At 45.7% G+C, this 24,799-nt stretch overlaps 1 protein-coding gene across 2 annotated transcripts in view; it reads right to left on the reverse strand.

The window, feature by feature from the left end:
* Positions 1–6,540: 6,540 nt before the first annotated feature.
* The window catches only part of ACYP2 (acylphosphatase 2), a 232,738-nt gene continuing 214,479 nt past the window's right edge, over positions 6,541–24,799 (reverse strand). For both annotated transcript variants that reach the window (XM_077485550.1, XM_077485551.1), the window contains one exon: positions 6,541–6,879. In XM_077485550.1, coding sequence (XP_077341676.1) covers positions 6,835–6,879 — 45 coding nt within the window. In that variant the 3' untranslated portion in view covers positions 6,541–6,834. The remainder of the gene's footprint in view (positions 6,880–24,799) is intronic.

The following is a 24,799-nucleotide window of genomic DNA, read 5'->3' on the forward strand; positions in this document are numbered from 1 at the left end:
AAGGTGAGCTGCCACAGGAGTTCACTTAAAGCCACAGCTAGTCTAAGATACACCAGCACTTCTACCATCTGCCATAGGTGACAGATTGCTAATTAAAGGGCATCTCTACCATGGACTGATATATCATTATTGGGTGAGAGTTTATAAATTTAATCACCCATATCTAGTTAAATCTTTCATTTGCTCCAATGGCCAGACTTACTTGCAGTAATATTATGTGCATGCCCCCCCCCCCCACAAAAGGCAAAAACAAAGTTCTCACTTTTTTTGCATTTGAATACCCTACTTATTTGATCATTTAGCATTATGAAGGATCCATCGTGGCAGTCCACCATCGGTCTTATGACAAGCTTTTGTTGATGAGTGAAACTGAAATATGAACTTTCTGTGGATTTATCATTTAAAGGAATACTTTGCATTGGATAAATGCTGTAAATTTGCAACAATATTTCAAGCCTAAAGTGATCCCGAGATAGGAGTTGTAGGAGAGGGCAGATAAGCTATTGAGTTTCTTCCTCCAGTTAGGTATTGGCAAGTAAGGGGTTGAGGTTCATTATTGCCTTCCCTTCACTCCTCTGCCCCCCCATTGGCTCCCTGGAACACGTGACTCAAGTGACAATGCAGTGATGGGTGTCTGAGCCCTTGTACACGCGGTCAGAGATTCAGACGGAATGTGTCCGATCGGACCGTCGGAGTATCCGATGGACCAAGTTTTCCAACTTGTTGGTAAAATTTTCCCACAAAATGCTCCGATCGGACATACTCCGATCATGTGTAGAGAATTCCGATCGGACAAAGTGCCACGCATGCTCAGATCAAATTCCTACAACAAAGCTATTGGCTACTAGCCTGAACGTAGTCCCGTCGTAACGAAATAACGTCATCACGCTCTGAACGATCGGACTTTCCGACAACTTTGTTGTCGTTACACCGTGTGTATGCAACAGTTTCGGACAAAATCCGTCGGACAAAATCCGATGCATTTGGTTGTCGGAATGTCCGACCGTGTGTACAAGGGCTTAGTGTTCAGTTACCATAGATAGTAGAGAGTAAAGCGTAAATTCTAACTATGCACACAAACGCAATATAATCTCTGAATTTAAATATAAAAGTTTACAATGTCGAGAAAATGGATACCACATCAAAACTGAGTGTGTGCGAGAAAGGGCGACGAGCAACAATTCCCAATGATGTCCATAGGTCAGTGTTTCTCAACTCTAGTCCTCAAGGCGCCCCAACAGGTCATGTTTTCAGGCTTCCCATTATTTAGCATAGGTGATTTGTTTCACTGCCTTAGTAATTACCACAGCCGTTTCATCTGAGGGAAATTCTGAAAAAAAGACCTGTTGGGACGCCTTGAGGACTTGAATTGAGAAACACTGCCATAGGTGATGCTTTACATATCATTAAAGGGATTGTAAAGGTAATTTATTTAATTTTTTTAAATAACAAGCATGTCTATACTTACCTGCTCTGTGCAATGGCATTGCAGAGAGCGGCCGTGAACCTCCTTTATTCAGGTCCCCCGCCAGCACTCTCGGACCCCTCCCCTGTGTCCCAGTGTTGCCAACCGGCAGCCCATAAATGTAACCCGTTTTCGGGCTGCCCGTTAAAGTCAGTCAAAAAGATGGCCGCAAGCCGAACGTTCAACTGTTCCAAAGTTGGCCGGGTCCTGGAAAGTGTTTGGCCGCACGTGCTCAGCGGCGCATGTGCAGTAATGTAACTGCACCGCTCTGTGCCATTTTTGAATAAAGGATCGAGCATGAGAGACCGCGGCTCCCAGCGACTCCTGTCCTGCAGTGCACTCATCATAGGCGGAGGAGCCGAGCAGCCAGGGGTAATGGTGAGGAGGAGGACTCGGTGACAGGTGAGAGGAGCCCTCACTGTGTGTAATCGCCTCTTTGTCCTGGAATGACTGCGACATGGCACTGGAGGAACTAAAAGTAGCAGCGTGTGTATAGCTCTGCCATTGAACACAGAGGCACATTGTGTTGTGGTGCAGTGAGCAAGAGAGTGACTGAAACTGTGGGGAGACAGAGAGAGAGGAGGACATTACTGGGAGCTGGGAGGCTGAAGCCATGCCATGCAGGGGACAGAGACTGGTGATGTACTCTGTCCACCATCATGTTACTTCTCCAGTCCACATCATCAGTGTGCTGTGTACTCCTCCTGTGCCCTTTCACCTCTCCACAGGTCATATGAAAGAGGCAACAGGAGGAAGACACAGCACACTGATGATGTGGGGAAGTAATATGATGGTGGGCAGAGGAGGAGGCTACTGTGAGGGGGTGAGGAAGACACTATAATGCCCGCAGCCTCTGTCCACTGCCTGTAGTATGCCCTTAGCCTCTGTCCATCTCCTGTATCATGTCTGCAGCCTCTGTCCACCTCCTGTATCATGTCTGCAGCCTCTGACCATCTCTTGTCTTTTATCTTTATAGTCTCTGAGGGGATCCTAGAAAGGAATCAAGAGTGGGAGCACCGCCGGGATGGGGGTTATGGGAAGTGACAGACATGTGTGGACTGTGGAGAGGAGACTATAGAATAAAACCAGAGCTGCCAAGCTGGAACAGTCTGACTGAGCCCTGCAAGGTGCACCTGAGAGGAGGTCAGTGACAGCGCCGCCAGGCCAGTCTGAGGGGGGTCACTGATGTAAGGAGGGGAGTGAATACAATAGTCAATGGCTTTGATTGACAGCACTGGAAGCCAATGGCTCCCGGTGCCCCAGCAAAGCCAGCGAGACCCAGAAGTGAGGGGAGAGAAGATCTGCAGATGTGCATGGCGCTGCATCAAATGAGGGCTCAGGTAAGTAATAAGGGGCTAAGGGGGCGATGCTGACACCTAAAAATGTTTTACCACAAAGCGGAGTTCCGCCCGCCCCTTTAAAAATTATAAGTCAGCAGCTACACATATTGTAACTGCTGACTTTTAACATTAGGACACTTACCTGTCCTGGAGTCCAGTGATGTAGGCGGCACAGCTGATGTTTACATTGGCTGGTAGGGTGCTGCTGCCGCCACTATTGCAGGTAGTCTCAACCTTTCGGCTTCACAGCTGGGCCCTTATAGCGTATGCGCGAAGTGCGCCATGCTCTCTCACTGGCCCGGCAGAAGGGGAGAGAGGAGGGGGGCCGAATTGCTGACATAATGCGCCACGGCCTTGTCTTCCGGAAGTGGGGACAAGGTACCTGTAAAAAACACTTTGGATGGAACTCCGCTTTATACAAGGAATGTATTAAGGTAAAAAATTTTTAGGCTTCACATTCACTTTAATTTAAACTTAAGCTTGACAAGCATGACTTGGATCTTACATTGAATTCCTCTTTGATCCAGTGGATGCAAAGAGCCAAGGAAAAGTGAGTATAGCAACCTCCTATATAGGTGCTAGGATTAGGTCAACTTAGATCTTGCTCACTGTATCCAGTGAAGTTGCATTGCGTTGCTGGGAAAATGTTGTTCTGGCTTGCTCTATTCAGCTTTTCTGTGTTTGATTGTTGTGGTCTGTTCTGTGCTTCAGTGGCTGGAGGATTACCTATTTCCTCCTGGTTGGTCCAGAAATGTTATGAAAGGAAGAGTCTACTCAGCAGGTAAAATATTCATACCGCCCCGAACAATCCCTGGGGAGAGATGCCCAGATGGTGACTGGGAGTCTGTATAAATACTCTGAGACTGAGAGAAGCCTGGTCTTTTCCCCTGAGTAGGTGATTGCAGCCTAGGGGGGCTGTTAGCCCTCTAGGTCATTCTGCCATGTGCCTGTGGGTTGTCAAGACCTCAGTTGGGCTACCTGGAGACCTGCTTTGCTTAGAGTTGCTGAAGTTGACTGACGGGCTGTCATCTGAGGATCTGGTCTGGTATCACAGGGTGAAAGTGTCTAGAGGATATTGGAAGGAGCCAAACAATTTTTCATTTGTGAGTACAGACTGGTGAGAGAGATCCTAGAGACTGTGTGCAGTTGCCATCCCTCTTGTGCTAGAGTCAGCTGGTAGAGGACATTGTGTCCGGTGTCCTGAAGAGTTCAGTCTATTTAATTCTTAGTGAAAGGACTTTGCTTGGACTCTCCAGAGCGGAAGATAAATCTCCTCAAGTTTCTACTACAAAGCTCAGTCCATCCTTTCCTTGTGCAGGGACTGGGCTCATAATTCTACAACAGAAGGTTCAGTGTTCTCAAATTGTTACTAAGGGTTACTGGGGTATGTTATCCTTACCCACTAACTATCCAAGTTCTTATTAACCACTTGTCAACCAGCCCCCATCATTATATGGTAACAGGTCAGCTCGTTCCCACGTTTCGTCGTACCTGTACATCGGGTCCTTTAAGAGCCATATCAGGCATGTGTGCGCTGCACGACGGGGGCTCCGATGCGTGTGGCCGGCGCCCGTGATGTCTGCCATTTGTGTATGTAAACACACAAATCCCTGCTCTGCCGGGCCCCGCTGAGGAGTCTGGAGAAGGGTACTTAAGATGTTGAGGTCACGTGTTCCGTGTGGTTTGTTCGTAAGGCCCTAGCAGTCCGTTCCTGATTTTGGACCGGGGTAGCCCCGCGAGGGGTCACGGGAGCGTTCGTCGCTCCGCAACATGCTTCGGTTGGCTAACCCCAATAGACCCGCCTGGTCTGGGGTAGGGATCCGTCTGTTCCCGAGTCTCGGAACCGCCTGGTCTGAGGCGCAGCAACTGAGGGAGGATTCAAGGTGCCCGGGTGTGCTCTCGGCTTGGAGGGGCACCGCAGCTCGTGAAAGTGACTGGGGGAGGACTATTCGGAGGAAAGCCAACAAGCTGGCATCCTGAGAAGTGCCTGGTTACTGAGTTGGGAAGGACATTGACGAATCCACGTTTTTTCCAGTACTACCAAGGAGACAGAGAACGTTCCAGGTACTGAGGAAAAAGGTTCTTGTTCACTTTCAGTTACAACTTGTTCAAGGTCAGAGATTTCACAAGTTCTGAGTCAAAGTGCTGACTGCCATAATCTCTGGCTAGAGATTTGTTCCGCCTTGAAACACCCAGCTGCGGGTGGCTACTCTCTGGGTGGTACTAGAGACTTTGTTATATTTGCAGTTCAAGGTGCCTGAGTTCTTCACCCTTGCCCTCTGTTCCTATACGAGACTGTGTTGTTGGATGTTACCCCTGCAAATAAAAACCTTTCAAAAGGACTTTATTGGTGTCAGCGTCCAAAGTTGTTGGGTATCTACCCTGGGAACCCCTAGACGTGGAAAAACAAACCAAGCAGAGGTAACCGTTAAGCCCAAAAGGTTAAGGCCGTCCTGCCAAGGGTTATGGCCGCTATACTAGTATTTAGGAACAGCGATCTATCTCCTCCTTCAGTCAGTCCCACCCCCCTACAGTTAGAAACACACATGAGGGAACACAGTTAACCCATTGATTGCCCCTTAGTGTTAACCCCTTCCCTGCCAGTGACATTTACAAAATAAACAGTGCATATTTTTAGCACTGTTCTCTGTATACATGTCAAAGAGCCCAAAAAAGTGTCAAAAGTGTCCGATCTGTCCGTCGCAATGTCGCAGTCCCACCAAAAGTCACAAATCGCCACCATTACTAGTAAAAAAAATAATAATAATTAAAAAATGCCATAAATCTATACCCTATTTTGTAGATACTATAACTTTTGCACAAACCAATCAATATATGCTTATTGCGATTTCTTTTACCAAAAATATGTAGAGGAATACATATTGGCCTAAACTGATGACTTTTTTTTTTTTTTAATTTGGGGATATTTATTATATCAAAAAGTAAAAAATATTGTTGTTTTTTTTTCAAAATTATCGCTCTTTTTTTGTTTATAGCGCAAAAAATAAAAACCGCAGAGATGAGCAAATAGCACCAAAAGAAAACTCTATTTATGGGGAAAAAACATCAATTTTGTTTGGGTACAACGTTGCACGACCACACAATTGTCCATTAAAGCGACAAAGTGCCGTATCTCAAAAAATGGCCTGGTCATTAAAGAGGGATTCCACCTAAAAAAAAATATTAAAAGCCAGCAGCTATAAATACCTCCGTGGGCGAGCGGCGGGTGCACGACCCTAGTGGCCACAGGGCGAAGCAATGTTACATAACGTTGTTTCACCCACCCATGGCGATCTCCTGCAGTAAAACTACGGCGGCTGGTCGGTAAGTGGTTAAAGCATCATAAAAAGCATACCCCTAGACTGGTTAATGAGCCTAAAAAAAACAAATAGAACCGTGTGCTTGGCTGCGAGGAAACAATGGGAAAAGGACCCAGGCATCTTCTTAGCGACTCCCACGGGGGGTGGCACTACATGAGTATAAGCGAGGAAGGGTAGCAATTTAGATGGAATTGTTACTTCACCTTGTATGGTTCATTAAGCAATCTGTCCAATAAAAACTGCATTTTTTATGACACTATCTATTTAATATAACACATCACAAATTTTGCTAAAGAAACTTTACACCCGGTATTTACAATTCACACATTTTTCACTCCAACGCTGGCACTTTATCTCAGGCACACTGTGAACTTTGGTACTAGTTTGGTACATAACTCCAGTCTAACCATAGCAATGCAGTATTAAGCTTTTATTAGAACAATTAGATTAATCACACCATGCCAGACATTGGAATCTAGGGTAATACTTGCTATGCAAATATGGGTCATAGCTAGAAAAACAACAACTGTTGTGCGAATTTTCAGTTCGTTATTCAGAGATTATCAATGTGATATCATGTTTTATATAGATCAGTGACAGTTTGCGAATTGTTATCCACCAGTTGCAGATGCCATTGCTTCAGTGTCTAGTGCTGAATCCCTTGTACTGAAGTTGAGAGATATCCTTTTCATCAGAAAATACAGTTCGATCAATCCGGGAACTGGGACTGCCCACCTTGCTCAGCCAAGCCTTCCTGAAAGATAAAATTATATAGAGGTAATGTAACCATGTTAGTGGTCTTACGACTATCATTACTATTGATAGATACGGTAATATTTGTTAGGAGGAATGGCCAATAAAAAAGTGTTGCTAACATCAGAGGTCAGTATGTAGGTAGGTAAAAGGAAAAAGACACTTCTAGGACAACAGAAGGATGCTGCACACCCCGAATAAAATATTAAAAGGGAAATGTCCTCCATGTGGGGTTTTCTAGGCAGCGAAGGTGGTAGAATAAAAGATACTACATGGAATTGAAAGTTTAAAGGGGTTGTAAAGCTTTGTTCTTTATTTTCTAAATAGGTTCCTTTAAGCTAGTGCATTGTTGGTTCACTTACCGTTTGGCCGCGTACACACGCGCGGACTGTTCGCCCAACTTTGTCCGCTGAACAGTGTTTGGGCGGACAGTCCGCTCGTGTGTGGGCTTTCAGCGGACAGTTTCAGCGGACAGTTTGACGAACAAGGTTTTTCGGAAATTCCGTAAAACTGTCCGCTGAAACCTTGTTTGAGCGAACAGTCCGCCCGTGTGTAGGCTTGTTCGTCAAACTAAGTTCCGCGCATGCTCAGAAAGGATTTACACGCCGAAAGTTATAATGCAGTGTATAGGACGTCGTATTTTTCGTCCCGTCGTACGTGCCGTTCACGTCATCGCGCACGGTTTCAGCAAACTGTTCGTTCGTCGTGTGTGGGCATGTCCGTCCATGCTAATTTTGAGCGGACTGTTTGCCGAAACTGTTTGACGGACAAAGTTGGGCGAACAGTCCCCGCGTGTGTACGCGGCCTTTCCTTCGATTTCCCTTCCAAATGTTTTTTTTCTTTGTCTGAGTTTCTCACTTCCTGTTTCTCCTCAGTAAACTTCACACCATCATCTGAGCGGTGTTTAGTCAGCCAGAACAGCTTACTGAACAGCTTACTGAGGAGGAACAGGAAGTGAGAAATTCAGACAAAGAAAACAAAGAAAAAAAAACATTTAGAAGGGAAATCGAAGGAAAAGGTAAGTGAATCAACAATGCACTAGCTTAAAGGAACCTATTTAGAAAATAAAAAACGAATCTTTACAACCCCTTTAAATTGAATTTTATTAATGACAATTATATAAAAACTTGACAATAGCGGTTAAAATATGAGCTGTGGTACAGGAGATCTAAAACCAACACAAATGGGGCTGAACACAAGGGTACACAACATTCAATGTCAGAAATGCTGATAGTACACAATATCCTGACACGTTTCGATGAAGGAAGGAGAAAGAAGTTGTGAGGAACTCGGTTCCTCTATGACTTCCTGCGGTTGCTAGGAGACTGTTGTCTGGTTGCTGGTGCCCCACATGACCTCAGTGGCCATCTTGGGCGAGTCTATTTAGGACTCTGGCTCCCGGAATGGTTGCGAGTGGTTAGTGTAGGGACAGGTTCCCTGTCTGGCAGGGACAGTGCTTGGTGGCAGGGAAAGGTTCCTGAGGAGTAAGGCAAGTGCAAGACTATGCAATCTCCTCATAGGAAACCTCCTGTTTCGGTGTGTGTACCGGCCAGGCAGCATTTCCGCTCCTTGCTGCAGAGTCGGCATCAGTCCAGGATCTTGATCCTCTACTAGTGTTTGTAAGTGGCTCCAATGGGCTGTGCCTTCCCACCAGGCCTGTTTGTATGTTGTTGGAACTCTCACAATATACTGTTTTCATCCACTTTGGCCTCTGAGTGTATCCTTGCTGCCGGTAGACGACACTGCACCCTACACAAAAGTATGTTAAAATGGATTTAGAGGTAAGGAGTAACACAGAGTTTAGAGGTCAGTAGCAAGTGAAGCAAAGATCAGAAGTCAGTACTGACTCAGAGTTCTGAGGACACTAGCAATGCAAAGTTCAGAGGCCATTAGTACGTGACACACAATGCAGGGGTCAGGAGTAATGCAGATTTTAGAGATCTGTAGTAACCATGGTCGGTAGTAAATAACGCAGATATCAGGGAGTCAGTAGCAAGTAACAGAGATCAGAGGTCATAGTTAGTAACAAAGAGATCAGGGGTCAGTAGTAAGTACTGTAGAGATCATATGTAGCAAGGACAATAGGAAGACAGCCGTGCAAGGAAAAGGCCCCAGCAAGGCGCCACATATGTACATGGAGGAATGCTGTCTCCTATGGTAACAGTCTTTTAACAGTTCCTAACTCAAACGTAACAGTTCTTTCAGCTCCACTACAACTGCATAGGAGTGCGCAGCCTATTGCATTAGGGTGTGGACCTCAAACCAAAGCTCAAACACATGTGCGTCTGTGTGTGTGTATATATATATATATATATATATATATATATATATATATATATATATATATATATGTGTATATGTATATATATATATATATATATATATATATATATATATATATGTGTGTATATAAAATGCTCACTTTTTTTTTTGCTGACAAGCCAGGGTTCACATGGATTTGAATTGTTGCCTTTTTTGGTCCATGTGCCTGCCCTGCTCAGTGCTCAGTCTCACTGCTCACCGCGATCTTGCAGCCACCCACCGGTGCTTCTTCCAAATGAGAGAGAGGTCGGAGGGCAGGCGGAATGCAGATGTATATCACTCCGCCGGCACCAGCCGGAACTATAGAAGCTGCATCGGAAAATGTGGCTGGATTACTCCGCAGCTGTGGTCCCTCGTCCCTGCTCAATCACCTCCCACTGTTTTTGCCAGCCTGGACCCAACAAGAGTGGTGACCATGAGTTACACATGTGGCAGCAGTTAGCACTAGCACTGGCGATGAAAGCACAGACAATGCACAGGGATGATTGGGGTGTGCCTGGGCACACCGGCACACCTGTGTGCATGCCTATGGAAGAAGGGGGGGATCAGAGAAGACAGGATCAGGCACCCTTTTTTTTTTTTTACATAATGCAGAGGATTAACCCTTTAGGTTCCACATTGAGTATAACAGGCATGCTTTACTGTATATACAGACTGATTTTACTGTTGTGGGTTTAGTAACACTTTAATGCAAAGATTCTCTCTCGGTTACAGCAGATTTCTCCACTCAAGTACTTGAATCTTGTCCTATCACTTTGTGAACAAAGCATACAATGGCGGTGGTAGCCAACGTGTCTTTGGCTGGACCAGTAACTGATATATTAGATATATTATACTAAAGTCTTAGGTCACTTGATTAATGCTGGCTTTGTACTTCGGGAAATAATACAGAGAAGTAGCCCATTATCACAAAGTGACCTGCAGAAAGGGTACGCATAGACCTGGTCTCTCTAATTTGAAAAGGTTGTGCCTCTATTAGTGCCAGTTTACTGTCTCTTGTTACCCATTATATGAGCGAGACAATTGTTCTCCATCCTTCCGAGGCCTTTCTTTGCACCTTCCCAACTACTTTATTAGGTTGCAATGCTTAAAGAAAAATAGCTTTCACTGGGCCTTTGTCCCATTCAAAGCAGTAGGCTTCGAAGGTAATGATTTATATATATTTGTACCTCTCTGATTATGGAATATGGATATATGAGTTTGTGTGCATGTTTTTGCTTGCTACATTTGAGAAAATACCATTTGTGCCAAAAGGAGACAGCCCTTATTCCCTATAGTATTTATTCACTAGTCCCACATGTTTCCCCCCCACCAGATGTCTTCTGCGTCCTCTACACAGTCATATGTAGCAAAGGAAACCTATCACTAAGGTAAGGTGACCGGATTTTTTAAATGAAATCCGGGGACATATTTTTTTTTTTTACTAGTAATGGCGGCTATCAGTGGCTCTCTGTCCTTCGCCACCACCGTTTACTTTCTTGGCCCCGGCTACTACTGGGTGGGGAAGAAGATCATTCCACCAGGGAAGGAAAAAAGATAAGCAGGCAGGCGGCTGGCAGGGACTTGAGCCAAGGCGGAAGAGCATGCGAACGGAGCTGAATGGGCATGCACCTGAAAATGAAGAAATATTCCCTCTGCTCCGGCCAGCACATGATCATCAGAGAGGGGTACAGATAATGGAAAAAATTACACATTTCTAAGCTAGTAGGAGCGGTGGAGCAGGGGTGTGTAATTCAGATTTTTTTTTTTTATTCTGCACTGCCTGTCTTTGAAATTGCCCTAACCCCTGTTCAGATCCAATCCGGGGACAAAACTGGGGACAGACTTGGTCCAGGGACAAAACTGGGGACAGACTTGGTCCAGGGACAAAACTGGGGACAGACTTGGCCCGGGGACAGTGTCCTCAATCTGGGGACTGTCCCCGGAAACCGGGGATGTCTGTTCACCCTACACTAAAGAATCATGAAAGTTATTATTGCTGACCATTCGTTTTTAACATGCTAGTTTCCTGGCTGCCTTTCTGAACCATTGGCTTTAATGCCTCCTGAGTCACTGGGACATTCGGTTTGTCCCGGGAAATTGAATTTTCCGTTTTTTTGCCGCCGGCCACTAGAGGCCATTTTTAAGAAGACCAGAAGTTGGTCTACACCTGTGGTGCCGCCCACCCCCGCTGCTAGTGTGTGTTTGTGTCAGTGTAAAGTGTGGTGGGCGGCGCCACAGTTAAATTTCTCCATGCGGCAATGGCGGCATGTCGGGGGTCAGTCTGTCAATGTGGATGTCGGGGCGGGGGCCAGTCGGATGTCGGGGCCAGTTGGATGTCGGGGGCCAGTCATGGTATGTGGATGTCGGGGGCCAGTCATGGTATGTGGATGTCGGGGGACAGTCTGATGTCGGGGGCCAGTCATGGTATGTGGATGTTGGGGGCCAGTGGGATGTCGGGGGCCAGTCTGTGAATGTGGGGGCCAGTCTGTGAATGTGGGGGCCAGTGGTATGTCGTAGGCCAGTCTGTGGATGTTGGGGGCCAGTCTGTGAATGTGGGGGCCAGTCTGTGAATGTGGGGGCCAGTCTGTGGATGTTGGGGGCCAGTCTGTGGATGTTGGGGGCCAGTCTGTGAATGTGGGGGGCAGTCTGTGGATGTCGGGGGCCAGTCTGTGGATGTTGGGGGCCAGTCTGTGAATGTGGGGGCCAGTCTGTGAATGTGGGGGCCAGTGGTATGTCGGGGGCCAGTCTGTGGATGTGGGGGCCAGTCTGTGAATGTGGGGGCCAGTCTGTGGATGTTGGGGGCCAGTCTGTGGATGTTGGGGGCCAGTCTGTGAATGTGGGGGACAGTCTGTGGATGTCGGGGGCCAGTCTGTCAATGTGGATGTTGGGGCGGTGGCCAGTCGGATGTTGGGGGCCAGTCATGGTATGTGGATGTTGGGGGCCAGTCTGTGAATGTGGGGGCCAGTCTGTGAATGTGGGGGGCCAGTCTGTGGATGTCGGGGGCCATTCTGTGGATGTTGGGGGCCAGTCTGTGAATGTGGGGGCCAGTCTGTGGATGTGGGGGGCCAGTCTGTGGATGTCAGGGGCCAGTTGTATGTCGGGGGCCAGTCTGGAGATGTGGGGGCAGGTCTGTGGAGTATGTGGGGGCAGGTCTGTGGAGTATGTGGGGGCAGGTCTGTGCAGGATGTGGGGGGCGGTCTGTGGATGTAAGGAGGGGCTCCGCTGATGGACACAGATGTGAGGAAGGTACCTCTGATGGGGCACCTGATGTAAGGACAGACTCCGCTTGGGACACCTGATGGCATCTGGTGGCAGGCAACGTGGCTAGTGACGCGCTCAGGGCTCCCACTGATTCTGCATTATGGTGAGTTGAATGATTTCATTTTATATTATATGCACTTAAATCATCCTGACACCATAACAGTCATGGCGCCGGGATTATTGAAGCGCCGACACCAGGTATTTGGAGTATCTTTATCTGCTGATTGTCAAACTCTGGAAAGCACATATTGCCATTGTGGTGCAGGATCAGAGGGCTGCTGTCCCCCCTTTCCCTCTCCATCCCGCATTCATCTCAGACTCTAACCACACCCCTTTGAGCCACACCCCATGTAAGCCACGCCCACTATTTACGTAAACCACGCCATTTTTTTGCAGCGGCGCACTTCACACGCCGCATTTTTACCTTTTTCCTATGGCACACCTATAAACGCATGCCCCTCCCCCTAATTATACCACGACTCCGCCTACTGCCAAAAAAGTGTCCCAAATTTTTTTTTTACAATGTTGGCAACTATGCATACAGCTGTCTGCCCGTGACCACAAGAAGTCATAGAGGAACCAAATTCTGCATTACCACATTGCCACATCGGTCGAGCACCACCTGTTGTGCGGAGTACAGACTGCACCTGCCTACACAGTGTGTGTGCGTTGTCACCGTGGAATAGGAAGTGTGTTACTGCCAAGATCACCAGATGAAAATAAAGGGAAAATAAGCCTAAAAAATCCCAACGCAGCCACCACATCTAGGGACTGGTAGACTGCAAATTATTTAATTTTTGTTCTTGGGTTTAGATGTATTTTACCAAACTCAAAATAACCGTCTTTTATATTAGCTGCACCTATACCTTAAAAGTAACTCGTATTCATAAATGCTAATGATCAGCTAGTATGCTGCCAGAAGTAATAACAAGTCATATACCAAATTCTGCAGCACTTATACCATCATACTCTCTATATACTGTATATTAAATATTGAATTGCATTATAAATTATTAAAGTGCAAGAACCACTGTACAAAAAACAAATATGTATATACATATCTTTAGTGAAAGTCTCTTATATAATTTTGTGGTTCTCTTCACTCAACACAATGTGCGCAGTGTTCCTCCAGATCAGTGCTCTTGTGTGACAAATTGGAAACACACTCACCATTTTTACTACCTTCGAAATTACAAAAAGGTAAAAAAAATTTAATGGATAATTGCTTTTTGCTTTCCATGTCCTCTTTTACATCTTTTACATCATAATCAGGGAATAACCTTTCACCGCTTCTCTTCCTCTATTCATCAGATGAGTAAGATCTCGTATAGCAACTTCAGATAAATGATGCAAAATAAACTTTATATAATGTATATCTGTTAAACGAAATTACATAAAACAATAAAAAAAACTGTTCACATATAGAAAGTGCAAACAGCACTATAACAGTCGCTTAAATAAAAAAAAAATGATTTCATGTGCCGCTCCACAAGAGATCAGATTCCACACTCCACGATCACATCTCAGGTGCCGGCTGACCTCGTCTCCATGCAAACAATCAATGCTACAAGAATACTGCACACTGAGATGCAAAATAACATTCTTTCTTTATTTGAAAAATAAAAATGGCATGACGCTGTGATGTCACATGTCACGTTTTGGCGCCATGGAGAGGGCTATTTAAACCCGGTGTGCCATGTGACAAGCCGGGAGTGTTTGGGAGCTCGGGACTTCGCTGTGTGGACACTTGATATGTAAAAATTATTTTTGTGGCCGTGTGTTTTAGCACTATACACTTCTCATGGGTTGTGTCTTGTATCATTGTTCCAAATTAGATATATAGACCGCAGGTTGGATTTGATTTGGCTTTGTTTGGGCACTGTGGGGTGGCTGCGTTTGGGGGTGAGGGTCTCCCCCTCCATCACTTTCCTCTCTTCCCCTCCTTCTCCAACCTTTGGGAAATTGAAGAAGCTAATTATCAGCAGCTCAGAACCGTTAGAGGTGAGAGATTTTGATTCCTGAGTTTTTTTTTTGTTGCATTTTTGTGTTTTTTTGTTTTCTTTTTCGTTTGGATATGTTTTGGGGCACATATTATAGTGATACTGAGAGGGCCATATGTGTGCTTGTTGTCTCCCTTTTCATTAGATCCTGTGGATGATCTCTATCTGTAGGCTCAAGTCCTTAACCCGAGCTCCATGATCCACAACAACTTTGTTGAAGTGATTTGGGAGGGAGGTGTGGTCCCTTTAATGTTAAACCTGATTAGGGTCCTTGTCCGCCTCCACCTCCATACCTACTTAGTTTAAGAAGAGTTTTATCTTTGTGATTGCTTGTTCAGGTATTATTGCATATATTTTTCAGAGACACATGTAGGAATTGCAACCCTCTCTACGGGCTATCTGGCCATGTATTGGAAGCTGTCCGGCATCGCTTGCGGTGGTAGTGATGGGGATTGTTTTTGATGGGAATTAACCCCCTAATGTGTTGGTATTTCCCCCTTTGTTTGGAGGTAAGGGGATTACTCAACATTTTAGCTGTGTATAAGCCTATTTTTGGAGGGAGGAGCTTTCCCTTTTTTTTTTTTTTTACACATTTGCAATTATGATTTGTAATATTTTGTTATGCTGTGTGTGTTATTTTTTCCTTTTATTATTTATTATTTCCTTTTCTTTCATGTATATTTAGACTGTAACACATTACTTCTCTGTGGATTGGATACTCCTAGTCCCTTGTTCCTGAGGAAGCCTATTAAGGTGAAACATGTTGAACCCATTGGGATGGAGAATATGCTGATTCATAATAGAATGTTACCTGCTTTTTCATATCAGGTTTCTGTTATAGACCATAAGGAATTGGAATAAATGTTAGATTTTATATGGCTGAGTAATTTTAGTATAATTTAATAAATTCATATTTTTTACCATATGGTTTTCTTTTTGTGTTTGACCCATTGGTACCGTAAAGTCCCTTACCTCCAAATTTTCTGTGTATACATGAATTCTTTCTTTATTAAAGAGGAAGTAAACCCTGATGGGTTTACTTCCTCTTTCATTCCCTGCAAAGGCAAAGCATAATGGACTACTATGCATCGCATAGTAGCCCATTATGTGTGACTTACCTGACACAGGAGCCAGCGAAGTCAGGGTCAGATAGGTTAGTCTTAAAATGTGGCTGCGAGTAGATTTAGAGATAGTTAGTTTTAGGCTGAACTTACACTTTAACCACTTGCTTACTGGGCACTTAAACCCCCCTCAGTCCCAGACCAATTTTCAGCTTTCAGCGCTGATGCACTTTGAGTGACAATTACGCGGTCATACAACACTGTACCCAAATGAAATTTTTATCATTTTTTTCCCACAAATAGAGCTTTCTTTTGGTGGTATTTAGTTACAGCTCGGAGTTTTATTTTTTGCTAAACAAACAAAAAAAGATGCAAAAAAAAAAAAAAAAAATCATGTTTTAATAGTTTGTTATAAAATTTTGCAAACGGGTCATTTTTCTCCTTCATTGAAGTGCGCTGATTAGGCGGCACTGATGGGCTGCATTGGTGGGCACTGATGGGCTGCATTGGTGGGCACTGATAGGCTGCACCGGTGGGCACTGATAGGCATAGTTAAGGCGGCACTAATAGGCACAGATAAGGCGGCACCGATGGGCACAGATAAGGCGGCACTGATGGGCAAAGATGGGCACAGATAAGATGGCACGGATGGGTGGCACGGATAAGTGGCACGGATGGGCACTGATAGGTACCACAGATAGATGGGACTGATGGGCACTGATAGGTGGCACTGATAGGTGGCTCTGATAGGTGGCACTGCTGGGCACTGATGGGCGGCACTGCTGGGCACAGATGGGCGGCACTGCTGGGCACTGATGGGCGGCACTGGGGTGCAGCACCTTTGAGGCAGATTGGGTGGCACTGTGGGTGGCACTGTGGGTGGCACTGTGGGTGGCACTGTGGGTGGCACTGTGGGCACTATGGGCACTGACGGGGGGCACTTACTTTTGCTTTTATTTTACTTCAGGATGGCACTGCGGGAGGCAGGTGGGCACAGGCAGGTGGCAGGTGGTCCCTTGTATTGATGGCCGTGATCGGGACTGATGTCCCGATCACGGCCGCCGGTGATCGGCTTTTTTTTTCTCTCCTCGCGCTGTCAGCGCGAGGAGGAATAATAGCCGATTACCGGCTCCGTTCTATCACATGATCAGCTGTCATTGGCTGACAGCTGATCACGTGATAAGGGGTCGGGATCGACCCCTTACACGGATCGGTGATCAGGCGAGTCTCACGGACTCGCCGATCACAGAGCGCGCCGCGCGCGCCCCTCAGGGGGCGCGCAAGGCCGCTCGTAACCGGGACGACGTCAATAGACGTAGTCCCGGAAATGTAGGTCCGCGCTAATGCCGTCATTTGGCAATAGCGCGGATCTGTAGTGGTTAAATAAATAGGGGGTATGATAGTATCGGAGCTGCAGATTTTGCTATAGAATTTAAAGGCCAGTATAGTTTTTTTTTTTTCATACTTACCTAGGTGGATGCAACATCGGTCCAATGCTGCATCTGTCCCCTGCTGCCTGTAACACTGAGAACCTTGCGATAAAACACCGCTGATTGCTCGCTTCTGAGGGCTCCCTGAGCAGAAAGCTGGTGACTATCATTCACCACTCAGTGATCTGCCCCCCCCCCCCCCCGACTCACTGGAGCTCTGGGCTGTGAAGGGGATGGAAGCGGCCAGTTAAAGCTCTCAGCACTACGCTGAGAGGCTAAGCCAGGTGCCAGTCCAGGCATGTGGGCAGATCCTGACTTCATTGTCACGATCTTGACCAAGCTTGGATCGGCTTTGTGATGTCAGCCAACAGCGAGCTTCAGCCCGCTGTCTGCTGAATTGGGTCACAGGAGTGTAAAATTCACTTTTGTGATTCACAGAAGTACGACCAAACGAGCTTTGGCCGTACTTCTCCTTTAAATGTAACACGGTTAAGATTTTGGAATGGAGTTAAATAATACATGCCACCACACTGTAAGACTGAATAGAGAAAGGGACATACTTTTTCAGTGTAGTGTATAATACACCAGTACCAGTCTGAGTTACAAAGGTCGCCCGTTGTTGGGTTTCAGCGTAGGAACTGTAAATGCAGACTGGTAACAGGTGCACAGAACAATGATGAATGGGTCCTCTGCTACTTACATATGAGAGAATTTCACAGACAAAGACTCTATTTATGCTTGTGAAGAAATTAACATCGATTTTGTCAATAGTACAAAGGCATAGCAATTACATTAGGCAAGTTCTCCTCACATGCCAGTAAAGAGACTTTCTTAGAAAACAAGCTGGGTATTTTATAGTATCATTGTTTCATGTTAAGAAAGGGCAATACATTGATCTTCGAAAAATAGATCATAGATACATGGCACAGACTAAAACTGGCAAGAGACACCAGACATGACCAAGGGGTCTTCAGTGGAGTTCATCACCCCATGTAAAGGCAACCAAATTGTCTTGTGATGGTTTGAGGATTTTAGCTCAATTTTGCTGGTTCTCAGTGAGTTCAGTCCACTCCAGAAATGCTGTTTAAGGCCCACTTTTATTTGTAATACAGAAAAGACGTTCACGCAGAAAGCCCGTTTCCCACTCAGGGGTTTCTACTATCAACACAAACTAGTGGGTCTTTGAGCACCACTGCTCAATCCTGTTGCCCAGGTCCTCAAGGCCATCAAACACAGCACCTCAGTGCTCATGTACACACTTTGAAAGATAGCCAAGGTATAGCTAAGTGTGTTGTGCTTCCCCTGCAAGGGCCACTGGATTTTGGGGTCTCCCCTCTCATGCACATCCAGGCAACATGAATTTTCCAGCACTCATACAGGATTTAAGAATCAGACCAGGGTGTTTTGTTTACTTTAGGTTTATTAAAGGATGAATTTAGATAAGGGAAGGCATGGGATGCCCATTACTGTAACTTGAATGCCAACTGAGGACGTGCTAACTTTCCGGCTGCTACGAATCACTGCGCTGTCCTCCCATAGGATTACCGAATCAGCTTAACTGGAAGCAAAAATGTTCCAAATGTGCAGATGGTCTTCCTGTGGAAGATGCTAGTGCACCTGTTTCTCAGATCCCCAAGCAAGAGGTGTAGGGTGGCACCTTGTTGCTTCTCCTTTATCAGGCTCTGGGGTGTAGTGGTTAAAGTTACTCACTCAGGCCCTGTGCTGAATCCTGATGCTCAAGTGACTGGTGCACAGACCTTCTGTTAAACAGGTCCTGGTCTTGACTTCCAGGATGGCTTCAGCTAAGCCTAGCTGAGGCTGGAAAGGAATGTGAGACTTCTCGTGACCTCTCTCTCTTTCTAGTTCTCCTGCTCTCTCTTCTGCCCAGGGGCAGAGCCCCCCCCCCCCCCCCAGCACAGGGGTCTCCTCCAGGCAACTGGACCCCGGACTCTGCTCCCACATGGCCAGGCTCCAGAACATTTATGGCCTATCTCCCCACCTTCTGGGCCTTGCCTACCCAGGGATTAGAGGATACTCCATAAATATTCAGGTTTAGTCTCTGCTCCTCCACCTCCTAAGTTCTAAAATCATCTAGTCAGTTTCAGAAGTCAGGGGGGGGGGGATGCAACAAATTAACCCCAACTCCTCTGCCTACAGAGGAGCCCAACTAAATTTGCCTACACTGTACATAGAGGGTGCTACATGTGTACATGCACTGGCCTCTCTGACTCCTGGGGAAGGATTGGGGTCCTCCTGGCCCCTACACAGAAACCTCCTGTCTCTTGGGTGGAGCCCTGAACTGCTGTCATATCCTAAAATATAAATTCTGTGAATACCTGCCCACTCAGCCTGCTGATTACTGGCAAAACAGGACACTGGGTTGGAGACTCCATCCCTCCGAAAAGCACTTTGGTGTCCCTAATCACCAGACCTTGATTTGGGAATGACAAAACCGGAGAAAGATGCAAACCCATCGTTCTCCACTCAGAATTGACATTCTGAAGCCCCGCACTCTCCACACTTTTTCCAACGTTTTTACAGTGGCCTTGCACTGCCACAGTCTGCAAAGTTTTGGATATGACGTGTCAAGCGTTTTGGCCATTGTGCTTGAACGGCAGTAACATCAGGTTAGGGTGACTTAGCTGCTCCATTGTATACAGATTGTTTGTTTGTGGTGACCAGAAAAAAATGACAAAATTGTGAAAAAAACTGAAAGATCCAGCAGAAAACTACAGGTATCCAGTAATCCGTTCCTCAGCAGCTGCTTAAACTCGCCATCCCTTTGTTCCACCAGTACTCTGCTTGTGGAAGTAAAAAAAACAAAACAAAAAAATTGTACTTTTACGTATGTGGAAACGTGTCTCATTCCCAATAGACAACACTGGTGCTTAGCGATTGGCTGCTGAGTCTCCCAGTGCAGTAACATGGGGATTTATTTTCTGTGGTTAACCAGAATGTTGAATAAACGCAGCTGTAAGGGAGGGGTGAGTCGACAAAGCACACCTTCACTTTAATCAACACCGTGCTATTGATCTATCTGTAGGCCTGGCTGGCAGTCCTTTTAGCCGCTTAGTTTACTATGATATTTAAGAATGAACACAGGAGCGATTAGTACAGATCACTCACTGGGGGTTATTTACTAAAGGCAAATCCACTTTGCACTACAAGTGCACTTTGAAGTGCAGTCACTGTAGATCAGAGGGGGACATGCAAGGAAAATAAAAAACAACATTTTAGCTGGCACATGATTGGATGATAAAATCAGCAGAGCTTCCCCTCATTTCAGATCTTCCCCTCAGATTTACAGCGACTGCACTTCCAAGTGTACTTTCAGTGCACTTGTACAGCAAAGTGGATTTGCCTTTCGTAAATAACCCCCACTGTGTTTACTCAAAAAAAGGAAGGGGCCAATAAACAAAATATTTACTGACCCCTTCCCCTGCTCTCTATCCTGAAACATCCCCCATAGCAGTCTCTGGGAGAGGAGAGGAGGGAAGCTGGTAGCACTGCAGACGGGAGATAGGGGGCGACAGGAAGCTGGGGGAATCGGCCCATCATGGGGTGATTAGGGTATGCACCTTGTGCACACACCTATGCTCATACCTCCCAACTTTTTTAGATGGGAATGAGGGACACCTATTAGCAAAAAAGTATGCAGGCATAGGCCACACCCTATGCCACGCCCCCCCTAAAGGAGAATTATACAAAAAAATTATTAGTTAAACCCACAAGTGCTTTTTTTAACCACTACTATTCCTTTATACTGGCTTTTGAAATGTACAAATGCAGCAATTGAGAAACTGGATGAAAGGTTTAGCACTGTATCATATTTTTGGAGAGATAAATGGTGAATTTTATATACAACTGTATAGATCAGACCATAATGAGGGACAAATGAGGAGGAAAGAGGGACATTGTTCAAATTCAGGGACAGTCCCTTAAAATCAGGGACAGTTGGGAGCTATGCTATGCACCATACTGCCATCAACAGAATTCTGCCTCCATATTGCTGGGGTCCTGGGTTCATTTCTTAACACATCTTCTCTTCGGCTAGGTATGTTCTTCCTGTGCATGTATGAGTTTAGTTCGGGTACATCTGTTTCCTCAAAAATTTTCGAAAACTTGCTGTCGTGTTAATTGGCTGCTGAAAAATATTGGCCAAGGTTTGTCTATGGAAGAGACCTTAGGCTGCTTCCTGCCTGGGAACTAAACATATCAATCTATAGAACAAATAATAGGAGCTTTAGGTCAGTGGTAAGCTCTACATGGCATTGTTCCATTCAAAACACACTTGTGCTCCAGGTCAGGGCACAGGTACGGGGGTCTCATCGGAGAAACAACATTTGTCCATCATCTTCACAAGGTTGTGTAAAAGCCAGCAGATCTGCGGCGGTCACACGGGGACAGGGTGTAAATAAAGAAGGGGCATGGCCCCAGGCAAGATTACGCTATTCAATGCCCGCGGATTTCCAGGATTAATATCTAACAAAGTGAATTAACTAAATGACAAAAATAGCCATGGATTAAATCTGCGGGTTCTACTTGTATCATAAGAAAACTTGCATGGAGGTTTGGCGTGGAATGTTATGTTACTCGGCGCTCTGTCATCACATCGCCGGCTCATGAAAACTCGGCTTCCTTTTGTTTCTATTTGGTCCTGTGAACCTCTTATGCTTTTCCTCTCGGTAGACTTCCGGTCTCATTGTTACTGAATAATTCCATTAGCACCAGCAGAGGTAACTGGAGCATGCACTGTTCAGCGGAGACGGGGGGGATTGTCAACTACTACACAGCTACTGGAATATCATTCATTCACTTACTGAACGCACACAGCGCCAACACAATAAATCAGTGTGTTGTGTCAATACTTACAGTGGCAAAATATATTGGGAAAAGAAAGCTAAAATAATACGCTTTGTTTTTTAAGCCCCTTTCTACAATATACTGTTGGTATAGACAGGGCCAGATTAACGTAGGGGCTATTGGAGCTGCAGCTCCAGGCCTCTACTTTAACCACTTGCCGCCCGCCCTATAGGCAATTGACGGCTGCAAAGTGGTTGCATAATCCTGACCGGACGTCATATGACGTGATCAGGATTATGAGCCGCTGCGCGCCCCGGGGGCGCGCATCGCGGCGATCGTTGTTGCGGGGTGTCAGTCTGACACCCGGCAACTACGATCTCGGTAAAGAGTCTCCGACGGAGACTCTTTACCACGTGATCAGCCGTGTCCAATCACGGCTGATCACAGTGTAAATGGGAAGAGTCGGTGATCGGCTTTCCCTCACTCGCGTCTGTCAGACACAAGTAGAGGAGAGCCGATCGGCTGCTCCTCTGACAGGGGGGGTCTGTGCTGATCGATTATCAGCACAGCCCCCCAGAGGATGCCCACACTGGACCACCAGGGATGCCACCAGACCACCAGGGAAAAGGTAATCCTCCCTAGACCACCAGGGATGCCAGTCAGCACAATGGGTACCAATCAGTGCCCATAATGGATGCCAATCAGTGCCCACAATGGGCATCACTGATTGGCATGCATTATTGTTTGGCACTGATTGGCATCCATTACTATAGTATAACACCAATGCCGCCTATGAGTGCCCACCTGTGCTGCCTATGAGTGCCCACCTGTGCCGCCTATCAGTGCCCACCTGTGCCGCCTATCAGTGCCTACCTGTGCCGCCTATCAGTGCCCATCCATGCCCATCTGTGGCGCCTATCCATGCCCATCTGTGCCGCCTAGCCATGCCCATCTGTGCCGCCCATCCGTGCCGCCCATCCGTGCCAGCTATCAGTGCCAATTTGTGCCACCTATCAGTGTCCGTCCGTGTCGCCCATCCATGTCGCCCATGCGTGTCACCCATCCGTGTCGCCCATCAGTGCCGCCTATCAGTGCCACTTCATTGGTGCCACATTGGTGCCCATCAGTGTAGCCCCATCAGTGAAGGAGAAAACGTACTTATTTACAAAGTTTTGAAACTGAAACAAAAAAAAATTTTTTTTTTTCAAAATTTTCGGTATTTTTTTATTTGTAGCGCAAAAAATAAAAACCGTAGAGGTGATCAAATACCACCAAAAGAAAGCTCTATTTATGGGAAAAAAATGATAAAAATTTCATTTGGGTGCAGTGTAGCATGACCGCGCAATTGTCATTCAAAGTGCGACAGCGCTGAAAGCTCAAAATTGGTCTGGGCAGGAAGGTGTTTAAGTGCCCTGTATTGAGGTGGTTAATATAGGCCCATCAGGGTTGCACTGACCATTTGGGCACTGCCATTGCCCTACTGATGCCGTCCACTGCCAAACTCAGCCCCAAATGCATTTTGAAAAAAAAAATGAAATACAAATGAAATTGTAAAAAATAATTTTAAAAAATGAAATAAAAATATTTTTAAAAATGCTGACACTGTCCACTGCTCTACTGACTCCATACACTGCCCTACTGACACCCTCCACTGCCCCCACCATGCACTGTGGAAAAAAAAAAGTTCAATTGTGAAAAATAAAATAAAAAAACAAAAATAACAATGTAAACAATAAAAGATTGCAACAAATAATTGAAAAAAATGTATAAATGTAAAATTTGGGCTCATTCAAAAGGGTTCTCTTGCACATACAGTGTGAATGAGCAGTTTGTTTAAAATACATAATTTGTTATAATAAAAAACATTTGTGTTTAATCTTATTTATTAACCATAAAAATGGCCCTTCAAAATCCTCAGCACCAGGCCCATGATGATCATAATCCGGCCCTGGGTATAGAGTAGCTTTTTTTAAACCAGGGTGCCTTGAGGCTTCTTCAGGGGTGCCTTGGAACAATGCCTACAAATCGATCAAAAATTGTATACATGTCAGCAGGGGGATTAATCATTTCAGCCCCTGGCGATTTTACCCCCTTCCTGACCAGAGCACTTTTTGAGATCCGGCACTGCGTCGATTTAACTGACTATTGCGCCGGTCGTGCGGCGTTGCACCCAAACACAATTGACGTCCTTTTTTTCCCCACAAATAGAGCTTTCTTTTGGTGGTATTTGAGCATTTGATTATTTTGATTTGATTATTAAAAAAAGTGTAAATTTTGCAAAAAAACTCAATATTTTTGACCTTTTGCTATAATAAATATTCCCAAAAAATATTTTAAAAAAACATTTTTTTTCCTCAGTTTAGGCCGATACATATTCTTCTACATATTTTCCGAAAAATAAAAATGACAATAAGCGTATATTGATTGGTTTGCGCAAAAGTTATAGCGTCTATAAAATAGCGGATAGTTTTATGGCATTTTTATTATTAATTTATTTTTTATTAGTAATGGCGGCGATCTGCAATTTTTATCGTGACTGCGACTTTATGGTGAACACATCAGACACTTTTGACACTCTTTTGGGACCATTGTTATTTATACAGCGATCAGTGCTATAAAAATGCACTGATTAATGTGTAAATGACACTGGCAGGAAAGGGGTCAAACGCTAGGGGGCAATCAAGGGGTTAAGTGCGTCCTAGGAAGTGATTCTAACTGTGGGGGGGGGGGGGCTGGGCTACTACTCACATGTCACTGCTCCCGATGACAGGGAGCAGAGATCTCTGTCATGTCACAAGGCAGAACGGGGAAATGCCTTGTTTACATAGACACTTCCTTGTTCTTCAGCTCCGTGACACGATCGACGGGAGACCGGCAGACATTGAGTCCGCGGATCCTGTGTGCACGGTCACGCTATACGTGGCAATTGCCTACTAACCCTGCCAATTAAAGGGGACATACAGGTACGGCCATTTTCCCACTGCTGCCATTTTGCCGACGTATATCGGTGTGCGGCATTTGGCAAGTGGTTAAAGTGGTTGTAAACCCTGGGACAAAAAAAA

The sequence above is a fragment of the Lithobates pipiens genome, unplaced genomic scaffold, assembly GCF_037356315.1.
Source record: "Lithobates pipiens isolate NorthernLeopardFrog02 unplaced genomic scaffold, aLitPip1_a1.2 Scaffold_18, whole genome shotgun sequence".
Classification (NCBI taxonomy): Eukaryota; Metazoa; Chordata; class Amphibia; order Anura; family Ranidae; genus Lithobates; species Lithobates pipiens.